The 20,965-nt window shown below is 47.1% G+C and overlaps 1 protein-coding gene across 4 annotated transcripts in view; it reads right to left on the bottom strand.

Annotated features, from left to right (window-relative positions):
* Positions 1-20,658, bottom strand: part of LOC120921614 — a 55,380-nt gene extending 34,722 nt beyond the window's left edge. For all 4 annotated transcript variants that reach the window (XM_040334120.1, XM_040334123.1, XM_040334122.1 and 1 more), the window contains exons 1-3: positions 20,580-20,658; positions 10,956-11,246; positions 8,047-8,106 (exon numbers count right to left, since the gene is read on the bottom strand). In XM_040334120.1, the coding sequence (XP_040190054.1) occupies positions 8,047-8,106; positions 10,956-11,246; positions 20,580-20,643 (415 nt within the window). In that variant the 5' untranslated portion in view covers positions 20,644-20,658. The remainder of the gene's footprint in view (positions 1-8,046; positions 8,107-10,955; positions 11,247-20,579) is intronic.
* Between the last annotated feature and the right edge of the window lie 307 nt (positions 20,659-20,965).

Raw genomic sequence — 20,965 nt, 5'->3', positions numbered from 1 at the left:
CCAGTTAGCCTAACATCAATAGTATGTAAGCTCTTGGAGGGGATGATAAGGGACTATATACAAGATTTTAGTAATGAGAACGGTATCATTAACAGTAATCAGCATAGATTTATGAAGAATAGTTATTGCCAAACCAATCTACTACCCTTCTATGAGGTGAGTTGCCATCTGGATAAAGGAAGGCCCGTAGACGTGGTGTATCTGGATTTTGCAAAAGCATTTGACACAGTTCCCCATAAACGTTTACTGTACAAAATAAGCTACGTTGGCATGGACCATAGGGTGAGTACATGGACCATGGGGTGAGTACATGGACCATAGGGTGAGTACATGGACCATAGGGTGAGTACATGGATTGAAATCTGGCTACAGGGGCGAGTTCAGAGGGTGGTGATAAATGGGAAGTACTCGAAATGCTCAGGAGTGGGTAGTGGGGTCCCCCAGGGTTCACTGCTGGGACCAATCCTATTTATATTGTTCATAAATGACCTGGAGGATGGGGTAAACAGCTCAATCTCTGTATTTGCGGACGATACTAAACTAAGGAAGGATGTACTGGAAATGGAGCGAGTACAGAGAAGGGCAACAAAGCTAATAAAGGGTCTGGAGCAGGGGTGGGCAATTATTTTTTCGATGGGGCCACATGAGAAACTAAAAATATTTTGGAGGGCCGGGCCAAAAGGCTAAACTCAATACATAAAATGCATAAAATCAATTGTATTTCTTTATAAAAAGCAGTAAATATCATTGTTGGACAACTGGTACGAGTACTTGTTATAGTTAAACAATGAAAAAGTGAGGTTGACTTACAAGAATTTTTTTTTAAATTATTAAACAAAATTTCCCAAAACAATGAACATTTTTCACTATTTGTGACTCATATTAGTGGTAATTTCCAGAGAGGATCAGAGACTGCAGACATGATACCAGAGAGAATCAGAGACTGCGCACATAATACCAGAGAGGATCAGAGACTGCAGACATGATACTAGAGAGGATCAGAGACTGCAGACATTGTCCCCATAAAGTCCTGCCAAACGACAATGTATGCCGTGTCATAAATTATGGTTTATGTATGTCTTATTGTCTAAGTGATTGATTCACATCACAACTTCATTGATAGCTTTTTTTTTGTATGATTTTTAGTTTTGCTCATTACTGCCACACACGTGCAATGCATGGCTGCATGTGTGTGGCAGTGATGAGCAAAAGCAAAAATCATACAAAAAATAAGGGTATCAATTTCAAATCAATGAAGTTGTGATGTTAATCAATCACTAAGACATACATAAACCAGTGTGCCATCAATTGCTGCCAGTGTGCCATCAATTGCTGCCAGTGTGCCATCAATTGCTGTCAGTGTGCCACCAGTGTGCCATCAATTGCTGTCAGTGTGCCACCAGTGTGCCATCAATTGCTGCCAGTGTGCCACCAGTGTGCCATCAATTGCTGCCAGTGTGCCATCAATTGCTGCCATTGTGCCATCAATTGCTGCCATTGTGCCATCAATTGCTGCCAGTGTGCCACCAGTGTGCCATCAATTGCTGCCAGTGTGCCATCAATTGCTGCCAGTGTGCCATCAATTGCTGCCAGTGTGCCACCAGTGTGCCATCAATTGCTGCCAGTGTGCCATCAATTGCTGCCAGTGTGCCATCAATTGCTGCCAGTGTGCCATCAATTGCTGCCAGTGTGCCATCAATTGCTGCCAGTGTGCCGCCAGTGTGCCATCAATTGCTGCCAGTGTGCCATCAATTGCTGCTGCCAGTGTGCCATCAATTGCTGCCAGTGTGCCATCAATTGCTGCCAGTGTGCCACCAATTGCTGCCAGTGTGCCACCAGTGTGCCATCAATTGCTGCCAGTGTGCCATCAATTGCTGCCAGTGTGCCATCAATTGCTGCCAGTGTGCCATTAATTGCTGCCAGTGTGCCATCAATTGCTGCCAGTGTGCCACCAGTGTGCCATCAATTGGTGCCAGTGTGCCATCAATTGCTGACAGCATCCCCACAAGCAAGTACCTGATGATGATGATGATGAGATCTTTGTCCTGTCAGTGTTTTGCTGCCTGCAGTCCTCGGCCGTCTCGGGTCTCCTACAGCAGCCTGTGCAGTGTGCACAGTGTGAGGTGAGGAGTCGGGACCGGGTCATTACTTGGCGGGAATTGGGGGACTTTTTTTAATTCGGGGACACTCACTCCACGTGGTGACGGGCGTCTGGGAATGCCGTCAGCGGGGGGCGGGAAAGGAAGCGTGGCCAGCTCCAATGGCTTCTTCGGCTGCACCAGCGGGGGGGCGGGAAAGAGGTGCGGCTAACACCCGCAATTCTTTCGGCTGCAAATTCAGACTTCAAATTCAGATTTCTAGCGATCCGCCCGGGGGCCGGATTAAAAGGTCCGCCGGGCCGTATACGGCCCGCGGGCCGTAGTTTGCCCACCTCTGGTCTGGAGGATATTAGTTATTAGGAAAGGTTGTGAGCACTGAACTTATTCACTCTGGAGAAGAGACGATGAGAGGGGATATGATTTTACTTTACAAATACCGTACTGGTGACCCCACAATAGGGAGAAAACTTTTTTGCATAAGGGAGTTTAAAAAGACACGTGGCCACTCATTGAAATTAGAAGAAAAGAGGTTTAACCTTAAACTACGTAGAGGGTTCTTTACTGTAAGAGCGGCAAGGATGTGGAATTTCCTTCCACAGGTGGTGGTCTCAGCGGGGGAGGGGCATTGATCGTTTAAAAAAACTATTAGATAATCACCTGAACGACCACAACATACAGGGATATACAATGTAATACTGACATATAATCACACACATAGGTTGGACTTGATGGACTTGTGTCTTTTTTCAACCTCACCTACTACGTAACTATGTAAGATCATGTACAGGAGGTAGGATGATGTATCTGGGGTTGTTATGTACAAAGAGAAGGTGGAGGACAGAAGACCATGTCCAGTAGGAAGGATGATGTATCTGGGGTAGTTATGTACAAAGAGAAGGTGGAGGACAGAATACCATGTCCTGGAGGAATGGTGATATGTCTGGGGTTGATATGTACAAAGAGAAGGTGGAGGAGTGAAGACCATGTCCAGGAGGAAGGGTGATGTATCTGGGGTAGTTATGTACAAAGAGAAGGTGGAGGACAGAAGACCATGTCCTAGAGGAATGGTTATATGTCTGGGGTTGTTATGTACAAAGAGAAGGCTAGGAAAAGAAGACCATGTCCTGGAGGAATGGTGATATGTCTGGGGTTGTTATGTACAAAGAGAAGGTGGAGGACAGAAGATCATGTCCAGGAAGAAGGGTGATGTATCTGGGGTAGTTATGTACAAAGAGAAGGTGGAGGACAGAAGACCATGTCCTGGAGTAATGGTGATATATCTGGGGTTGATATGTACAAAGAGAAGGTGGAGGAGTGAAGACCATGTCCAGGAGGAAGGGTGATGGGCAGGGCTTCTGAAAAGGCAGTACAACCGTCCTGTTGTACTGGGCCCCGGCCCCATCAGCTGAACATGGGGGCCTGGTGAAGCTTTATCGTTCATTTCTGCCTAAATTAATAAATGGATTTTACTAGACCACACCCCACTTATACTTGCTTACCAGGGCTTAACATTCATTTCCCTCAGCCCCACGAGGTCAACAGAGGGGCCCAAGAGGTGGAAGCAGAGTAGGACCTTTTTTTCCATTTTTTTTTTTCATTTTCGAGTAGTAGATGGATAAAGTCAGTGAGACTGTTCCAATGCACCCCAGAGGGTGGGTGGGGTGTAGGCAGCGTTGGGAAGGGACCATCAGAAAGGCTGTACTGGACCCCATGATTTCTAACAGTGGCCTTGGTGATGGGACCAGCGTTTTTGTGTACATGGAGAATTTATAGAAGATAGGAACATATACAAGGGGAAGTGTGATATGTTGTTGGTATTGTCATGTACATAAAGAAGGTGTAGGAGAGAGGAAGGTGTATAGGAGGAACAATTGTTGTGTGCTTGGAGAAGTTGGAGGAAAGAAGAACATGTATGAGTGAAAGGGTGACGTGATTGAAGTTGATGTGTACATACAGAAGGTACCTCTCATACCTGTATGGGAGGTAGGAAGACGTGCCCGAGGTTGTCCTGTATATAGGGAAGGTAAAGGAGAGAGCATGTATGAGAAGAAGGGTGATATGTTCGGGGTTGTTCTGTACATGGAGAGGGTGAGATAGAGGGGAGCATGCAGAGGAGAGATGGTGATGTGACTGGGGTTGATGTGTCCATACACAGACATGTCCACCACAGATACTGGTACCTAGTTGGCTACTTAAACCTAACCTTTGCATGAGATCATTGCCGAATGGTATTTTAGCGTGAGTTTCTGTTACCCCTGATTCTGAACCTGCTTGATCCTGTTGCTGACCTGGCATTCTTCTGACCTGCTTCTGGATTGTGCTTGCCTGTCTATGTTTGCTGACGATCTTTGTTACCAACCTTGGCCTGTACTTCTGACCAAGATTTTGCCTATCAATTCTGTACCTTGCCACCTGCACATTACCAACCTCTGTTTGTCCCTGACCTTGATCATTCTCACAATTTGGTGCCTTCCTACTTGAATGTTCCGAATTCGTATTGGGACCCGGCTTTGGACCCTACTGAACTTGGTGTATTCTGGGTACCCCCACTCTTGTGCTTACTTGATTCCAGTGATCCCAAGTTCAAGTCTTCATTTCCAGCTACCGGGCACCTGTTGACATTGCCCTGGCAGCTCTGTCCCAACGTTCAAGAATGCTCGGATGGGAATTGTGCATGAGGCCACCCTCGTCATCTGAGGTTTCCCATACAGGTACATGACACCAGGTTAGTTGTGTGCATAGAGAGATTTAAGAGGGTTGATGAACATGTAGGGTAGGAAGGGTGATTTCTCCAGGACTGTTGTATCCATTGAGAAGGTGGAGGAGAGAAGACCATGTAAGGTAGGAAAGGTGATGTGTACAGGACTGTTGTGTTCATTGAGAAGGTGGAGGAGAGAAGACCATGTAGGGTAGGAAGGGTGATGTGTCCAGGACTGTTGTGTTCATTGAGAAGGTGGAGGAGAGAAGACCATGTAGGGTAGGAAGGGTGATGTGTCCAGGACTGCTGTGTTCATTGAGAAGGTGGAGGAGAGAAGACCATGTAGGGTAGGAAGGGTGAGGTTTCCAGGATTGTTGTGTTCACTGAGAAGGTGGAGGAGAGAAGACCATGTAAGGTAGGAAAGGTGATGTGTCCAGGACTGTTGTATCCATTGAGAAGGTGGAGGAGAGAAGGCCATGTAGGGTAGGAAGGGTGATGTGTCCAGGACTGTTGTGTTCATTGAGAAGGTGGTGGAGAGAAGACCATGTAGGGTAGGAAGGGTGATGTTTCCAGGATTGTTGTGTTCACTGAGAAGGTGGAGGAGAGAAGACCATGTAGAGTAGGAAGGGTGATGTGTCCAGGACTGTTGTGTTCATTGAGAAGGTGGAGGAGAGAAGACCATGTAGGGTAGGAAGGGTGATGTGTCCAGGATTGTTGTATCCATTGAGAAGGTGGAGGAGAGAAGACCATGTAGGGTAGGAAGGGTGATGTGTCCAGGACTGTTGTGTTCATTGAGAAGGTGGAGGAGAGAAGACCATGTAGGGTAGGAAGCGTGATTTCTCCAGAACTGTTGTGTTCATTGAGAAGGTGGAGGAGAGAAGACCATGTAGAGTAGGAAGGGTGATGTGTGCAGGACTGTTGTGTTCATTGAGAAGGTGGAGGAGAGAAGACCATGTAGGGTAGGAAGGGTGATGTTACTGGGGTTGTTTTTGTAAAAAAGAGAAGGTGGAGGAGAGAAGACCACGTAGGGTAGGAAGGGTGATGTGTCCAGGACTGTTGTGTTCATTGAGAAGGTGGAGGAGAGAAGACCATGTAGGGTAGGGAGGGTGATGTGTCCAGGACTGTTGTGTTCATTGAGAAGGTGGAGGAGAGAAGACCATGTATGGTAGGAAGGATGATGTGTCCAGGACTGTGGTGTTCATTGAGAAGGTGGAGGAGAGAAGACAATGTAGGGTAGGAAGGGTGATGTGTCCAGAACTGTTGTGTTCATTGAGAAGGTGGAGGAGAGAAGACCATGTAGAGTAGGAAGGGTGATGTGTGCAGGACTGTTGTGTTCATTGAGAAGGTGGAGGAGAGAAGACCATGTTGGGTAGGAAGGGTGATGTGTCCAGGACTGTTGTGTTCATTGAGAAGGTGGAGGAGAGAAGACCATGTTGGGTAGGAAGGGTGATGTGTCCAGGACTGTTGTGTTCATTGAGAAGGTGGAGGAGAGAAGACCATGTAGGGTAGGAAGGGTGATGTTACTGGGGTTGTTTTTGTAAACAAGAGAAGGTGGAGGAGAGAAGACCATGTAGGGTAGGGAGGGTGATGTGTCCAGGACTGTTGTGTTCATTGAGAAGGTGGAGGAGAAAAGACCATGTAGGTTAAGAAGGGTGATGTACCCAGGACTGTTGTGTTCATTGAGAAGGTGGAGGAGAGAAGACCACGTAGGGTAGGAAGGGTGATGTGTCCAGGACTGTTGTGTTCATTGAGAAGGTGGAGGAGAGAAGACCATGTAGGTTAAGAAGGGTGATGTGTCCAGGACTGTTGTGTTCATTGAGAAGGTGGAGGAGAGAAGACCATGTAGGGTAGGAAGGGTGATTTCTCCAGGACTGTTGTGTTCATTGAGAAGGTGGAGGAGAGAAGACCATGTAGGGTAGGAAGGGTGATGTGTCCAGGACTGTTGTGTTCATTGAGAAGGTGGAGGAGAGAAGACCATGTATGGTAGGGAGGGTGATGTGTCCAGGACTGTTGTGTACATTGAGAAGGTGGAGGAGAGAAGACCATGTAGGGTAGAACGGGTGATGTGTCCAGGACTGTTGTGTTCATTGAGAAGGTGGAGGAGAGAAGACCATGTAGGGTAGGAAGGGTGGTGTTACTGTTTTTTTTTTGTGAAAAGGAGAAGGTGTGAGAGAGAAGACCATGTAGGGTAGGAAGGGTGATGTGTCCAGGACTGTTGTGTTCATTGAGAAGGTGGAGGAGAGAAGACCATGTAGGGTAGGAAGGGTGATGTGTCCAGGACTGTTGTGTTCATTGAGAAGGTGGAGGAGAGAAGACCATGTAGGGTAGGAAGGGTGATGTGTCCAGGACTGTTGTGTTCATTGAGAAGGTGGAGGAGAGAAGACCATGTAGGGTAGGAAGGGTGATGTGTCCAGGACTGTTGTGTTCATTGAGAAGGTGGAGGAGAGAAGACCACGTAGGGTAGAAAGGGTGATGTGTCCAGGACTGTTGTGTTCATTGAGAAGGTGGAGGAGAGAAGACCATGTAGGGTAGGAAGGGTGATGTGTCTAGGACTGTTGTGTTCATTGAGAAGGTGGGGGAGAGAAGACCATGTAGGGTAGGAAGGGTGATGTGTCCAGGACTGTTGTGTTCATTGAGAAGGTGGAGGAGAGAAGACCATGTAGGGTAGGAAGGGTGATGTGTCCAGGACTGTTGTGTTCATTGAGAAGGTGGAGGAGAGAAGACCACGTAGGGTAGAAAGGGTGATGTGTCCAGGACTGTTGTGTTCATTGAGAAGGTGGAGGAGAGAAGACCATGTAGGGTAGGAAGGGTGATGTGTCCAGGACTGTTGTGTTCATTGAGAAGGTGGAGGAGAGAAGACCACGTAGGGTAGAAAGGGTGATGTGTCCAGGACTGTTGTGTTCATTGAGAAGGTGGGGGAGAGAAGACCATGTAGGGTAAGAAGGGTGATGTGTCCAGGACTGTTGTGTTCATTGAGAAGGTGGAGGAGAGAAGACCATGTAGGGTAGGAAGGGTGGTGTTACTGGGTTTTTTTGTGAAAAGGAGAAGGTGGAGGAGAGAAGAACACGTACAGGAGGAAGATGATGTGTTTCGGGATTGTTGTGTACATAAAGATGGAGGAGGGAAGGATGTATTGGCGGGTGTCCACAGTCAGTGTATTTTTCTACGTGGATTTTGGGTTGTTTCCCGCTGTGTTCTCTGGGGAGGGGATTATTTATTTTGTTTATAATTTAGGAATGTACAACTTACTTGTTACATGGATGTTTGGTGGACCCGTGCTGCTGGTGAATGCGGGTGTGACGCTCTCATCTATGAAAACAAAACAATGAACAACAAATCACCTTTCCTCCTAAACAATGGCAGACAATGGACTCTTGTTGGCTGGTGCTTTAGCAGTGAGACATTTTACTGCTAGAATTTAAAAACAGATGGACAGTTGGATAAATGGCTCTATATTTAGGATGTATCTGATCTATAAACCAGAGGCTCTGGATGGACAGTTGGATAAATGGCTCTATATTTAGGATGTATCGGTCTATAAACCAGAGGCTCTGGATGGACAGTTGGATAAATGGCTCTATATTTAGGATGTATCCGGTCTATAAACCAGAGGCTCTGGATGGACAGTTGGATAAATGGTTCTATATTTAGGATGTATCCCGTCTATAAACCAGAGGCTCTGGATGGACAGTTGGATAACTGGCTCTATATTTAGGATGTTATCGGTCTATAAACCAGAGGCTCTGGATGGACAGTTGGATAAATGGTTCGATATTTAGGATGTATCCGGTCTATAAACCAGAGGCTCTAGGTGGACAGTTGGATAAATGGCTCTATATTTAGGATGTTATCGGTCTATAAACCAGAGGCTCTGGATGGACAGTTGGATAAATGGCTCTATATTTAGGATGTATCTGATCTATAAACCAGAGGCTCTGGATGGACAGTTGGATAAATGGCTCTATATTTAGGATGGATCTGGTCTATAAACCAGAGGCTCTGGATGGACAGTTGGATAAATGGCTCTATATTTAGGATGTATCCGGTCTATAAACCAGAGGCTCTGGATGGACAGTTGGATAAATGGCTCTATATTTAGGATGTATCGTTCTATAAACCAGAGGCTCTGGATGGACAGTTGGATAAATGGCTCTATATTTAGGATGTATCTGATCTATAAACCAGAGGCTCTGGATGGACAGTTGGATAAATGGCTCTATATTTAGGATGTATCGGTCTATAAACCAGAGGCTCTGGATGGACAGTTGGATAAATGGCTCTATATTTAGGATGTATCCGGTCTATAAACCAGAGGCTCTGGATGGACAGTTGGATAAATGGTTCTATATTTAGGATGTATCCCGTCTATAAACCAGAGGCTCTGGATGGACAGTTGGATAACTGGCTCTATATTTAGGATGTTATCGGTCTATAAACCAGAGGCTCTGGATGGACAGTTGGATAAATGGTTCGATATTTAGGATGTATCCGGTCTATAAACCAGAGGCTCTAGGTGGACAGTTGGATAAATGGCTCTATATTTAGGATGTTATCGGTCTATAAACCAGAGGCTCTGGATGGACAGTTGGATAAATGGCTCTATATTTAGGATGTATCTGATCTATAAACCAGAGGCTCTGGATGGACAGTTGGATAAATGGCTCTATATTTAGGATGGATCTGGTCTATAAACCAGAGGCTCTGGATGGACAGTTGGATAAATGGCTCTATATTTAGGATGTATCCGGTCTATAAACCAGAGGCTCTGGATGGACAGTTGGATAAATGGCTCTATATTTAGGATGTATCGTTCTATAAACCAGAGGCTCTGGATGGACAGTTGGATAAATGGCTCTATATTTAGGATGTATCCGGTGTATAAACCAGAGGCTCTGGATGGACAGTTGGATAAATGGCTCTATATTTAGGATGTATCCGGTCTATAAACCAGAGGCTCTGGATGGACAGTTGGATAAATGGCTCTATATTTAGGAGGTATCCGGTCTATAAACCAGAGGCTCTGGATGGACAGTTGGATAAATGCTTCTATATTTAGGACGTATCTGATCTATAAACCAGAGCCTCTGGATGCACAATTGGATAAATGGCTCTATATTTAGGATGTATCTGATCTATAAACAAGAGGCTCTGGATGGACAGTTGGATAAATGGTTCTATATTTAGGATGTATCCCGTCTATAAACCAGAGGCTCTGGATGGACAGTTGGATAACTGGCTCTATATTTAGGATGTTATCGGTCTATAAACCAGAGGCTCTGGATGGACAGTTGGATAAATGGTTCAATATTTAGGATGTATCCGGTCTATAAACCAGAGGCTCTGGATGGACAGTTGGATAAATGGTTCTATATTTAGGATGTATCCGGTCTATAAAGAATTTTAAAGGAAAATACCAGTGTGAGAAGCCCCAGGTGGAAGCTGTTCCATTGCTAATGGACCTCTTACGGCAGTGGTTCTCAACCTGGGGGTCGGGACCCCCTCGGGGGTCAAATGATGATTTTCCAGGGGTCACCGAATCCTGGGCTGTTCCTGAAGCCTGCATCACTCTCCCACTGCATTTTTGCAGCCACCCATCTGGGCTGTCCCTGGAGCATGTGGCCACCCATCTGGGCTGTTCCTGGAGCATGTGGCCACCAATCTGGGCTGTTCCTGGAGCCCGCAGCCGCCCACTCAGCCTCTTCGCAGGCGCCCATTCAGTTACCAGCATGGCTGGGGGGGCAAAGACTAGAGGTCAGCTGACTGGTGAGGAATGTGAAGTGGGAGAGGCTGGAGGAGACCCTATCTCCTGATTTCAGCATAGGTGTCACTGCTACGAGACACCACAGAGCTGGAGACACAGTGAAGCCGGAGACAGTAAAAGGGAGTGCTAAATGGGTTAGGGGCATAAATTACTTGTCTTGCCTTGGGTGCTGACAACCCATGCTACGAAAATAATTTTACTGTTAGGGGTCCCCACAACTTGGGAAATTTTATCAAGGGGTCACGGCCCTAGAAGGTTGAGAACCACTGCCTTACGGGTTTCAGGGCAGGGATCACTCGTAGAGTTTGTGTGTCGGGACATTAGAGGAGAGCAGCTTCCATCTGAGGTTCCCTCACAGCTATTGGATTCATGACAGGGTCTCTTTAGACACACTTACCCAGAACCATGAGATTTATTTCTGTTACTTGATAAACATTATTCACCAAAACCTCGGCCTTGTAGACCCCGGAGTCCCCCTTAGTCAGCTTCCTTATGGTCAGCACTCCATCGGTATGATTGATAGTCGCTCTGTCCTGAAGATGGTAAAATACAATATCCACCCGGGGCCTCAGTTCCATGTCCACCAGTTTGTTACCATTTATCTTCCAGTTGATCTCTGAGGGATCTCCGGTATAATGAGGCGTCAGAGTGACATCACGGCCCACCGTTTCATTAATTGCGAGAGCAACTGCAGAGAGAGAAGAGAGACGAGATCAATGAAATCCTGTGCAGAAGACGGGGGATGGTCTTCACCCCACATCACCGACCAGAACCGTCCCGGAGAACCGAGGAGAGATGTCTGATGGTCGGGTCAGGAAGTGAACTCCCCTCAATTCTGATTGATCACCAATGGTGAAGGGAGAGGAAGGGGGAGAAGAGAACACAACTACATCAATACTCCCTCCAAGAAAAACCTGATCATTAAGAGGACCACGGAAAGTTCTTATGACTTCATTCCCCAATGTAATGAAGGCCCACGCTGCTACTTCCAAAAACCTAAAACCAACTTTATTGTTCCAGAACAATAGAGAGCATTCCACCCAACACCACTCCCTCCTCCATCACAGCATAGTCTCCCACTTTATATCTCAACCCCCCCCCCCTCCATCACAGCATAGTCTCCCACTTTACATCTCAGCCCCCCTCCATCACAGCATAGTCTCCCCCTTTACATCTCAGCCCCCCCCCCCCTCCATCACAGCATAGTCTCCCACTTTACATCTCAGCCCCCCTCCATCACAGCATAGTCTCCCACTTTATATCTCAGCCCCCCCCTTCATCACAGCATAGTCTCCCACTTTACATCTCAGCCCCCCTCCATCACAGCATAGTCTCCCACTTTACATCTCAGCCCCCCTCCATCACAGCATAGTCTCCCACTTTATATCTCAGCCCCCCCCTTCATCACAGCATAGTCTCCCACTTTACATCTCAGCCCCCCTCCATCACAGCATAGTCTCCCACTTTACATCTCAGCCCCCCCCTCCATCACAGCAGAGTCTCCCACTTTACATCTCAGCCCCCCCCCTTCATCACAGCATAGTCTCCCACTTTACATCTCAGCCCCCCTCCATCACAGCATAGTCTCCCACTTTATATCTCAGCCCCCCTCCATCACAGCACAGTCTCCCACTTTACAGCACAGCCCCCCCCCATCACAGCATAGTCTCTCACTTTACATCTCAGCCCCCCTCCATCACAGCATAGTCTCCCACTTTATATCTGAGAACCATCACAGCATAGTCTCCCACTTTACATCTCAGCCCCCCTCCATCACAGCATAGTCTCCCACTTTATATCTCAGCTCCCCCTCCATTACAGCATAGTCTCCCACTTTATATCTCAGCTCCCCCTCCATCACAGCATAGTCTCCCATTTTATATCTCAGCTCCCCCTCCATCACAGCATAGTCTTCCACTTTACATCTCAGCCCCCCTCCATCACAGCATAGTCTCCCACTTTATATCTCAGCCCCCCCTCCATCACAGCATAGTCTCCCACTTTACATTACAGTCCCCCTCTATCACAGCATAGTCTCCCACTTTACATCCCCCTTTTACATGTGTCTCCAGTCCCCTCTCGCAGAAAAGCACAAACCCCCTTTTTACAGGACAATCCTTCACATCACAGCCCTCCTCCTTTATATCACAGCCCTCCTCCTTTATATCACAGCCCTCCTCCTTTATATCACAGCTAGGGATGAGCTTCGAGTTCGAGTCAAACTCATGTTCGACTCGAACATTGCCTGTTTGCCTGTTCGGCGAACAACGAACAATTAGGGGTGTTCGTGGCAAATTCGAAAAGCCGCGGAACACCCTGTTAAAGTCTATGGGAGAAATCTAAAGTGCTAATTTTAAAGGCTAATATGCAAGTTATTGTCCTAAAAAGTGTTTGGGGACCCGGGTCCTGCCCCAGGGGAGTGTTTGGGGACCCGGGTTCTGTCCCAGGGGACATGTATAAATGCAAAAAAAAGTTTTAAAAATGGCAGTTTTTTCAGGAGCAGTGAATTTAATAATGCTAAAAGTGAAACAATAAAAGTGTAATATTACTTTAAATTTCGTACCTGGGGGGGGGGTGTAAAGTAAGCATGTGAAAAAGCGCATGTTTCCCGTACATAGAACTGTCCCTGCACAAAGTGTCATTTCTGAAAGAAAAAAAGGCATTTAAAACCGACTTTGCGGCTCTAATGAATTGTCGGCTCTGGCAATTCAGAGATGATTCATTCATAAAAATAAAAAAAAACGTGGGGGTCCCCCCAAATTCCATTAACAGGCCTTTCAGGTCTGGAATGGATATTAAGGGGAACCCCGCCGTAAATTTAAAAAAAAAATAACGTGGGGTTCCCCCCAAATATCCATACCAGACCCTTCAGGTCTGGTGTGGATTTTAAGGGGAACTCCACCCCAAATTTAAAAAAAAATGGCGTGGAGTTCCCCCAAAAATCCACACCAGACCCTTATCCGAGCACGTTAACCTGGCCGGCCGCAGAAAAGAGGGGGGGACAGAGTGCGCCCCCCCCTCTCCTGAACCGCATCAGGCCACATGCCCTCAACATGGGGAGGATGTCCCCATGTTGATGGGGACAAGGGCCTCATCCCCACAACCCTTGCCCGGTGGTTGTGGGGGTCTGCGGGCAGGGGGCTTATCAGAATCTGGAAGACCCCTTTAACAAAGGGGACCCCCAGATCCTGGCCCCCCCCCTATGTGAATTGGTAATGGGGTACACTGTACCTCTAACATTTCACGAAGGAAGTGTAAATAGTTAAAAAAAATACACACAGACACCGTGTGTCTTTCCCAGTGACGTACGAGGGTGCGTCAGAGGGGGCGGGGTCACGTGACGGGTGGCCGCTTCCCCTATATAAGTAATGTCAAAGCTCCAGCGTGTCATTCCGCTGGGCTGTGTCCAGCGGAGAGTGGAGCTCACCTGCTGCGCTCTGGATGGATGGATCTTCTCATCGCTGGACCGGACCGCTGATCACCCGTCACTGGAGAGATCATCCGTCGCTGGATAGAACACAACATTGGAGCAGGGAGCCGCATCGACAGTGGATTACCACCGCTGGATTTTTTTTTTTTATTAATAAAGGAATTTTTTCTACGGTGTCTGTGTGTACCCCATTACCAATTCACATAGGGTGGGGGGCCAGGATCTGGGGGTCCCCTTTGTTAAAGGGGTCTTCCAGATCCTGATAAGCCCCCCGTTCCCAGACCCCCACAACCACCAGGCAAGGGTTGTGGGGATGAGGCCCTTGTCCCCATCAACATGGGGACATCCTCCCCATGTTGAGGGCATGTGGCCTGGTGCGGTTCAGGAGAGGGGGGGCGCACTCTGTCCCCCCTCTTTTCTGCGGCCGGCCAGGTTAACGTGCTCGGATAATGGTCTGGTGTGGATTTTTGGGGGAACTCCACGTCATTTTTTTTTTATTTGGGGTGGAGTTCCCTTTAAAATCCACACCAGACCTGAAGGGCCTGGTATGGATATTTGCGGGGAACCCTACGTCATTTTTTTTTAAATTTACGGCGGGGTTCCCCTTAATATCCATATCAGACCTGAAGGGCCTGGTAATGGAATTTGGGGGGACCCCCAGCTTTTTTTTTTATGAATGAATCATCTCTGTAATTGCCAGAGCCGACAATTCATTAGAGCCGCAAAGCCGGTTTTAAATGACTTTTTTTCCTTTCAGAAATGACACTTTGTGCAGGGACAGTTCTATGTACGGGAAACATGCGCTTTTTCACATGCTGACTTTACACCCCCCCCCCAGGTACGAAATTTAAAGTAATATTTCACTTTTATTGTTTCACTTTTAGCATTATTAAATTCACTGCTCCTGAAAAAACGGGCGTTTTAAAAAAAAATTTTTTGCATTGATACATGTCCCCTGGGACAGGACCCGGGTCCCCAAACACTTTTTAGGACAATAACTTGCATATTAGCCTTTAAAATTAGCACTTTAGATTTCAAATGTTCGAGTCCCATAGACTTTAACGGGGTTCTAAAGTTCACACGAACATTTGGTGTGTTCGCAAGTTCTGGTGCGAACCGAACAGGGGGGTGTTCGGCTCATCCTTAATCACAGCCCCCCTTTTTTACCCTACAGTTTCCCCTCCTTTACCTTAAGGTTCCTCCCCCAACACATCAGTTTCTCCCTTTTTATCACACCCCCTCCTTCATATAACATATTTCCCAGTTGGCGGACATTCTATTGTGTAGATATTGATATTTCTCATGATTCCCTCCTGTATTTGCCTTTCATCCTCCTGTGTATGCCATTCACCCTCCTGTATATCCCATTCATCCTCCTGTATATGCCATTCATCCTCCTGTATATGCCATTCATCCTCCTGTATATGCCATTCATCCCATTTTTGTTTTGTATTTTCACCCTGCTGTTATGTACTTATCTTGGGATTGCTCTGGCGTGTTTATAAACATTGTGCAGCACTTGCATTTTTTACTTTATTTTTGCTTTTCAGCGTTTCCTGTTCTGCTTTTGTTTTTTATATATATATATACAGTAAATAAGAGAGTGGAAAACTTCCCCATCTGCCTGTTCTCTGCCCTTCATCTCTTCACACTCTCCTCCGCTCAGTGATTGGATCATTTCTTCCCATAATGCTCTCATGTTATATAATGTTTGGTGCTTCTGTTGCGGTTTAACAATCTCATTTCCTATTGTCACATCACACTTCCCCTTTATTGGTGGCGCTCAGCAGGGGGGGTCTGCTCTATATGAAGGGCTCATAGGGCTGCCAGTCAATGTACGTGTAGCACTACCCCCGGAGGAGCTGCTGGTTTAGATTTGGGTCTGTGCTCTGCCTATCAACCTCAGAAGTTTGGCTCGAATCCTCCCTTGGCACAACTGGACAACACAACGATTGTGGAACCCACTGGCAGTTGGGAACCACAATGATACCACACAGTAATAATAATACCGTTATATACCGTTACCTTATACTGATTACCTGTCCCAACTGTAACAGACAACATTCCACACAAGATGCAGTTTAACCGAGAATAATAAAGTGTTCACTGGGTGAAAGAAGGATAAAGCAGAATAAACCACTTAAGGACCCCTTCACCCCGATATACGTTGGCAGAATGGCACGGCTGGGCACAGGCATGTACCTGTATGTTGCCTTTAAGACCCCAGCCGCAGCCCAATTTTTTTTATATTGTGAAAGATAATGTTACGCCGAGTAAATTGATACCCAACATGTCACGCTTCAAAATTGCGTCCGCTCGTTGAATGGCGACAAACTTTTACCCTTAAAAATCTTCAAAAATTCTACAGGTTGCATGTTTTGAGTTACAGAGGAGGTCTAGGGATAGAATTATTGCTCTCGCTCTAACGATCGCGGTGATACCTCACTTGTGTGGTTTGAACACCGTTTACATATGCGGGCGCTACTCACGTATGCGTTCGCTTTCTGGCTCCTAGATTCCAAGCAAATTTGTCAAACCCTGTTGTATTAAATTTGTCATTCCACTGATCATCCAACCTGCATCCATTTTTTGGCATTTCAGCCCCTGGATGTCAACCTTCAATGCACTTTGTTATCGGTGGAACTGTTTAACCACTTAACCCCCGGACCATTACGCAGGTAAAGGACCTGGCCCCTTTCTGCGTCGCTTTAACTGACAATTGCGCGGTCGTGCGACGTGGCTCCCAAACAAAATTGACGTCCTTTTTCCCCCACAAATAGAGCTTTCTTTTGGTGGTCTTTGATCGCCTCTGCGGTTTTTATTTTTTGCGCTATAAACAAAAATAGAACGACAATTTTGAAAAAAACAAACAATATTTTTTACTTTTTGCTATAATAAATATCCCCCAAAAATATATAAAAAAAAAAAATGTATTCCTCAGTTTAGGCCGATACGTATTCTTCTACCTATTTTTGGTAAAAAAAATATCGCAATAAGCGTTTATCGGTTGGTTTGCGCAAAAGTTTTAGCGTTTATAAAATAAGGGATAGTTTTATGGCATTTTTATTAATAATATTTTTTTTACTACTAATGGCGGCGATCAGAGATTTTTTTCGTGACTGCGACATTATGGCGGACACATCGGACAATTTTGACACATTTTTGGGACCATTGTCATTTATACAGCGAAAAGTGCTAAAAAAATGCACTGGTTCCTGTGAAAATGACATTTGCAGTGAAGGGGTTAACCACTAGGGGGCGCTGTAGGGGTTAAGTGTGTCCTAGTTTGTGATTCTTACTGTAGGGGGGTGGAGCTGGACGTGTGACGTCAGTGATCGTCTTTCCCTATATCAGGGAACACTCGATCAGTGACAGCGACACGGAGAAGAACGGGGAAGGTTTGTTTACACTCACCTCTCCCCGTTCTTCAGCTCTGTGACCGATCGTGGGACACTGGCAGCGATCGGGTCCCGCGGGCGCAGTCACGGAGCTTCAGCCCGGGCCGCGTGCACGCGACACACGGCTGGGCTCTTAAAGGTGACATACCTGTGCCCAGCCGTGCCATTCTGCCAACGTATATACTTTCACATGAAGGGTCCAACCGGGTCCACCTGTCACTTATTCAGGCAGACCTGATTGGTCCTCTATGGAGCGGTGGATGTAAAGGGACTTTTGTCTATTTACACCCACCTACCTTCAATCTCACCCAGATGTCTATTTACACCCACCTACCTTCAATCTGACCCAACAAAAACAAACTGAAGGGGGATCCGTTACCCTCTGTGTGGGTGGATCAGGACAGATGCCAGTCGGGTATAAACAGACAAGCGGTCCGGTTATATCCGACTGCCCATAGAGCAGGGTGGGCTGTGTGTGTCCACTTGGCATAAATGGAGCAGACGCAGATCGGTTATCCTCTTGCTCTGCTCAGTGGGCAGTCAGCAGACAGATACCCCGCTGAGCAAAGCAGAGTCTGTCCCGTGTGAAAGGGGCCTCATTAATGTCTTGTTTTGTCCCATCACCTTTGCTCTGCCCCTATGTAATCTCTAACTGCCCCATCTCTCTTTCCCCCCTGCACTGCCCCTATGTAATCTCTAACTGCCCCCATCTCTATTTCCCCCCTGCACTGCCCCTATGTAATCTCTAACTGCCCCATCTCTCTTTCCCCCCTGCCCCTATGTAATCTCTAACTGCCCCCATCTCTATTTCCCCCCTGCACTGCCCCTATGTAATCTCTAACTGCCCCATCTCTCTTTCCCCCTGCTCTGCCCCTATGTAATCTCTAACTGCCCCCATCTCTATTTCCCCCCTGCACTGCCCCTATGTAATCTCTAACTGCCCCCATCTCTCTTTCCCCCCTGCACTGCCCCTATGTAATCTCTAACTGCCCCCATCTCTCTTTCCCCCCTGCACTGCCCCTATGTAATCTCTTACTGCCCCATCTCTATTTCCCCCCTGCTCTGCCCCTATGTAATCTGTAACTGCCCCATCTCTATTTCCCCCCTGCTCTGCCCCTATGTAATCTCTAACTGCCCCCATCTCTCTTTCCCCCCTGCACTGCCCCTATGTAATCTCTAACTGCCCCCATCTCTCTTTCCCCCCTGCACTGCCCCTATGTAATCTCTAACTGCCCCCATCTCTCTTTCCCCCCTGCTCTGTCCTTATGTAATCTCTACCTGCCCCCATCTCTCTTTCCCCCCTGCTCTGCCCCGATGTAATCTCTAACTGCCCCCATCTCTATTTCCCCCTGCTCTGCTCCTATGTAATCTCTAACTGCCCCATCTCTCTTTCCCCCTGCTCTGCCCCTATGTAATCTCTAACTGCCCCCATCTCTATTTCCCCCCTGCTCTGCCCCGATGTAATCTCTAACTGCCCCTATCTCTATTTCCCCCCTGCTCTGCCCCTATGTAATCTCTAACTGCCCCATCTCTCTTTCCCCCTGCTCTGCCCCTATGTAATCTCTACCTGCCCCATCTCTCTTTCCCCCCTGCTCTGTCCTTATGTAATCTCTAACTGCCCCCATCTCCCTTTCCCCCCCTGCACTGCCCCTATGTAATCTCTAACTGCCCCCATCTCTCTTTCCCCCCCTGCACTGCCCCTATGTAATCTCTACCTGCCCCCATCTCTCTTTTCCCCCATCTCTGTTCTTATGTCCCCTTCTCTGATCCATCTACCCCTCCTCTATCTCTAGATCATGGGTGCTCAACCTGTGGCTCTCCAGCTGTTGCAAAACTACAATTCCCATAATGCCTCAGCCTTTGGGAGACATGCTTGTACCTGTCAGCGGCTTGCAATGCCTCATGGGAATTGTAGTTCCGCAACAGCTGGAGAGCCACAGGTTGAGCACCCATGCGTCTAGATGGTCCCTATTAGGTGCAGGCTGTGTAATAAGTGTAGAGAGTTGGAGGGACCGCTACTAGCAATAGGGACCTAATAAAGGGGGTCCAACCCGGGACTAGCAAGGGGGACCTAATAAAGGGGGTCCAACCCGCTACTAGCAAAGTGGACCTAATAAAGGGGGTCCAACCCACTTCTAGCAAGGGGGACCTAATAAAGGGGGTCCAACCCGCTACTAGCAAGGGGGACCCAATAAAGGGGGTCCAACTCTCTACTAGCAAGGGGGACCTAATAAAGGAGGTCCAACCCGCTACTAGCAAGGGGGACCCAATAAAGGGGGTCCAACTCTCTACTAGCGAGGGGGACCTAATAAAGGAGGTCCAACCCGCTACTAGCAAGGGGGACCTAATAAACGGGGTCCAACACACTACTAGCAAGAGGAACCTAATAAAGGGGGTCCAACCTGTTACTAGCAAGGTGGACCTAATAAAGGGGGTCCAACCCGCTACTAGCAAGGGAGACTTAATAAGGGGATCCAACCTGCTATGAGCAAGGGAGACTTAATAAAGGGGTCCAACCCACTACTAGCAAGGGAGACCTTATAAAGGGGGTCCAACCCGCTACTAGCAAGGGGGGCCTAATAAAGGGGGTCCAACCCGCTACTAGGAAGGGGGACCTAATAAAGGAAGTCCAACTCTCTACTAGTAAGGGGGACCTAATAAAGGGGGTCCAACCTGCTACTAGCAAGGTGGACCTAATAAAGGGGGTCCAACCAGCTACTAGCAAGGTGGACCTAATAGAGGGGGTCCAACCTGCTACTAGCAAGGGGGACTTAATAAGGGGGTCCAACCCGCTACTAGCAAGGGGGACCTAATAAAGTGTCCGGTGAGTGTATGTACACAGTGTATATATAGATATGTGGCCCTGTATGGGGCTTGATATATGTTTGCAGTGAAAATACAGCTGTATGGTCCATGTGTATGTAGGCAGTGTATATATATATATATATATATATATATATAGCTATATTGGGTCTGATGGACCTCATTGTATATACAGTTATATATTCCCCTGTATACATACGCTGTGTATAGTCACTATTCTGTGTCATGCAATGCCTGTAGTTATACAGTCTGGCTATATAAAGAGGAAGTGTAGAATATACAGTATACGGTGTTGCTGGTAGTGCCGTATAGAGAAGTATATATATACAGCCTGGTTCTTCATCAGTCCCTCCTTCCCCGGTACACTCACCTGGACACACCGAGCTCCAGAGTCCGCAGAGCAGCAGGAGGACACAGGACACGGAACGCTCCATCTCTATTCCCCAACGACTATTTAAACATGCCCCCCACCCCCACCCTTCCTGTATTTTTTTTTATGAAAGTGAAAGAGCAGTCAATAGTCAGATACTGAATTCTATACACAGCACTGACATTATTTGTTTTCACCAGTCAAAATTCCTTCCTCCAATAAGAAGAATTTACCTAAAGCTTGCTCTACCAGAGAATCGCTGTCCCTTAAATTGGCCAATCATCAATGTGCTTTATTATGACATTGTATTGTTTTTAGTGGGGGGGGGGGGCAGGGTGTCACCTGCCATCCAATTTTTGAACATTCCTCATGTTGTTTTGGATCAG

The sequence above is a fragment of the Rana temporaria genome (assembly GCF_905171775.1).
Source record: "Rana temporaria chromosome 2 unlocalized genomic scaffold, aRanTem1.1 chr2j, whole genome shotgun sequence".
In the NCBI taxonomy this organism is placed as follows: Eukaryota; Metazoa; Chordata; class Amphibia; order Anura; family Ranidae; genus Rana; species Rana temporaria.
The sequence above is the reverse complement of the archived record's forward strand: the minus strand, read 5'-3'. Positions and strand labels throughout refer to the sequence as shown.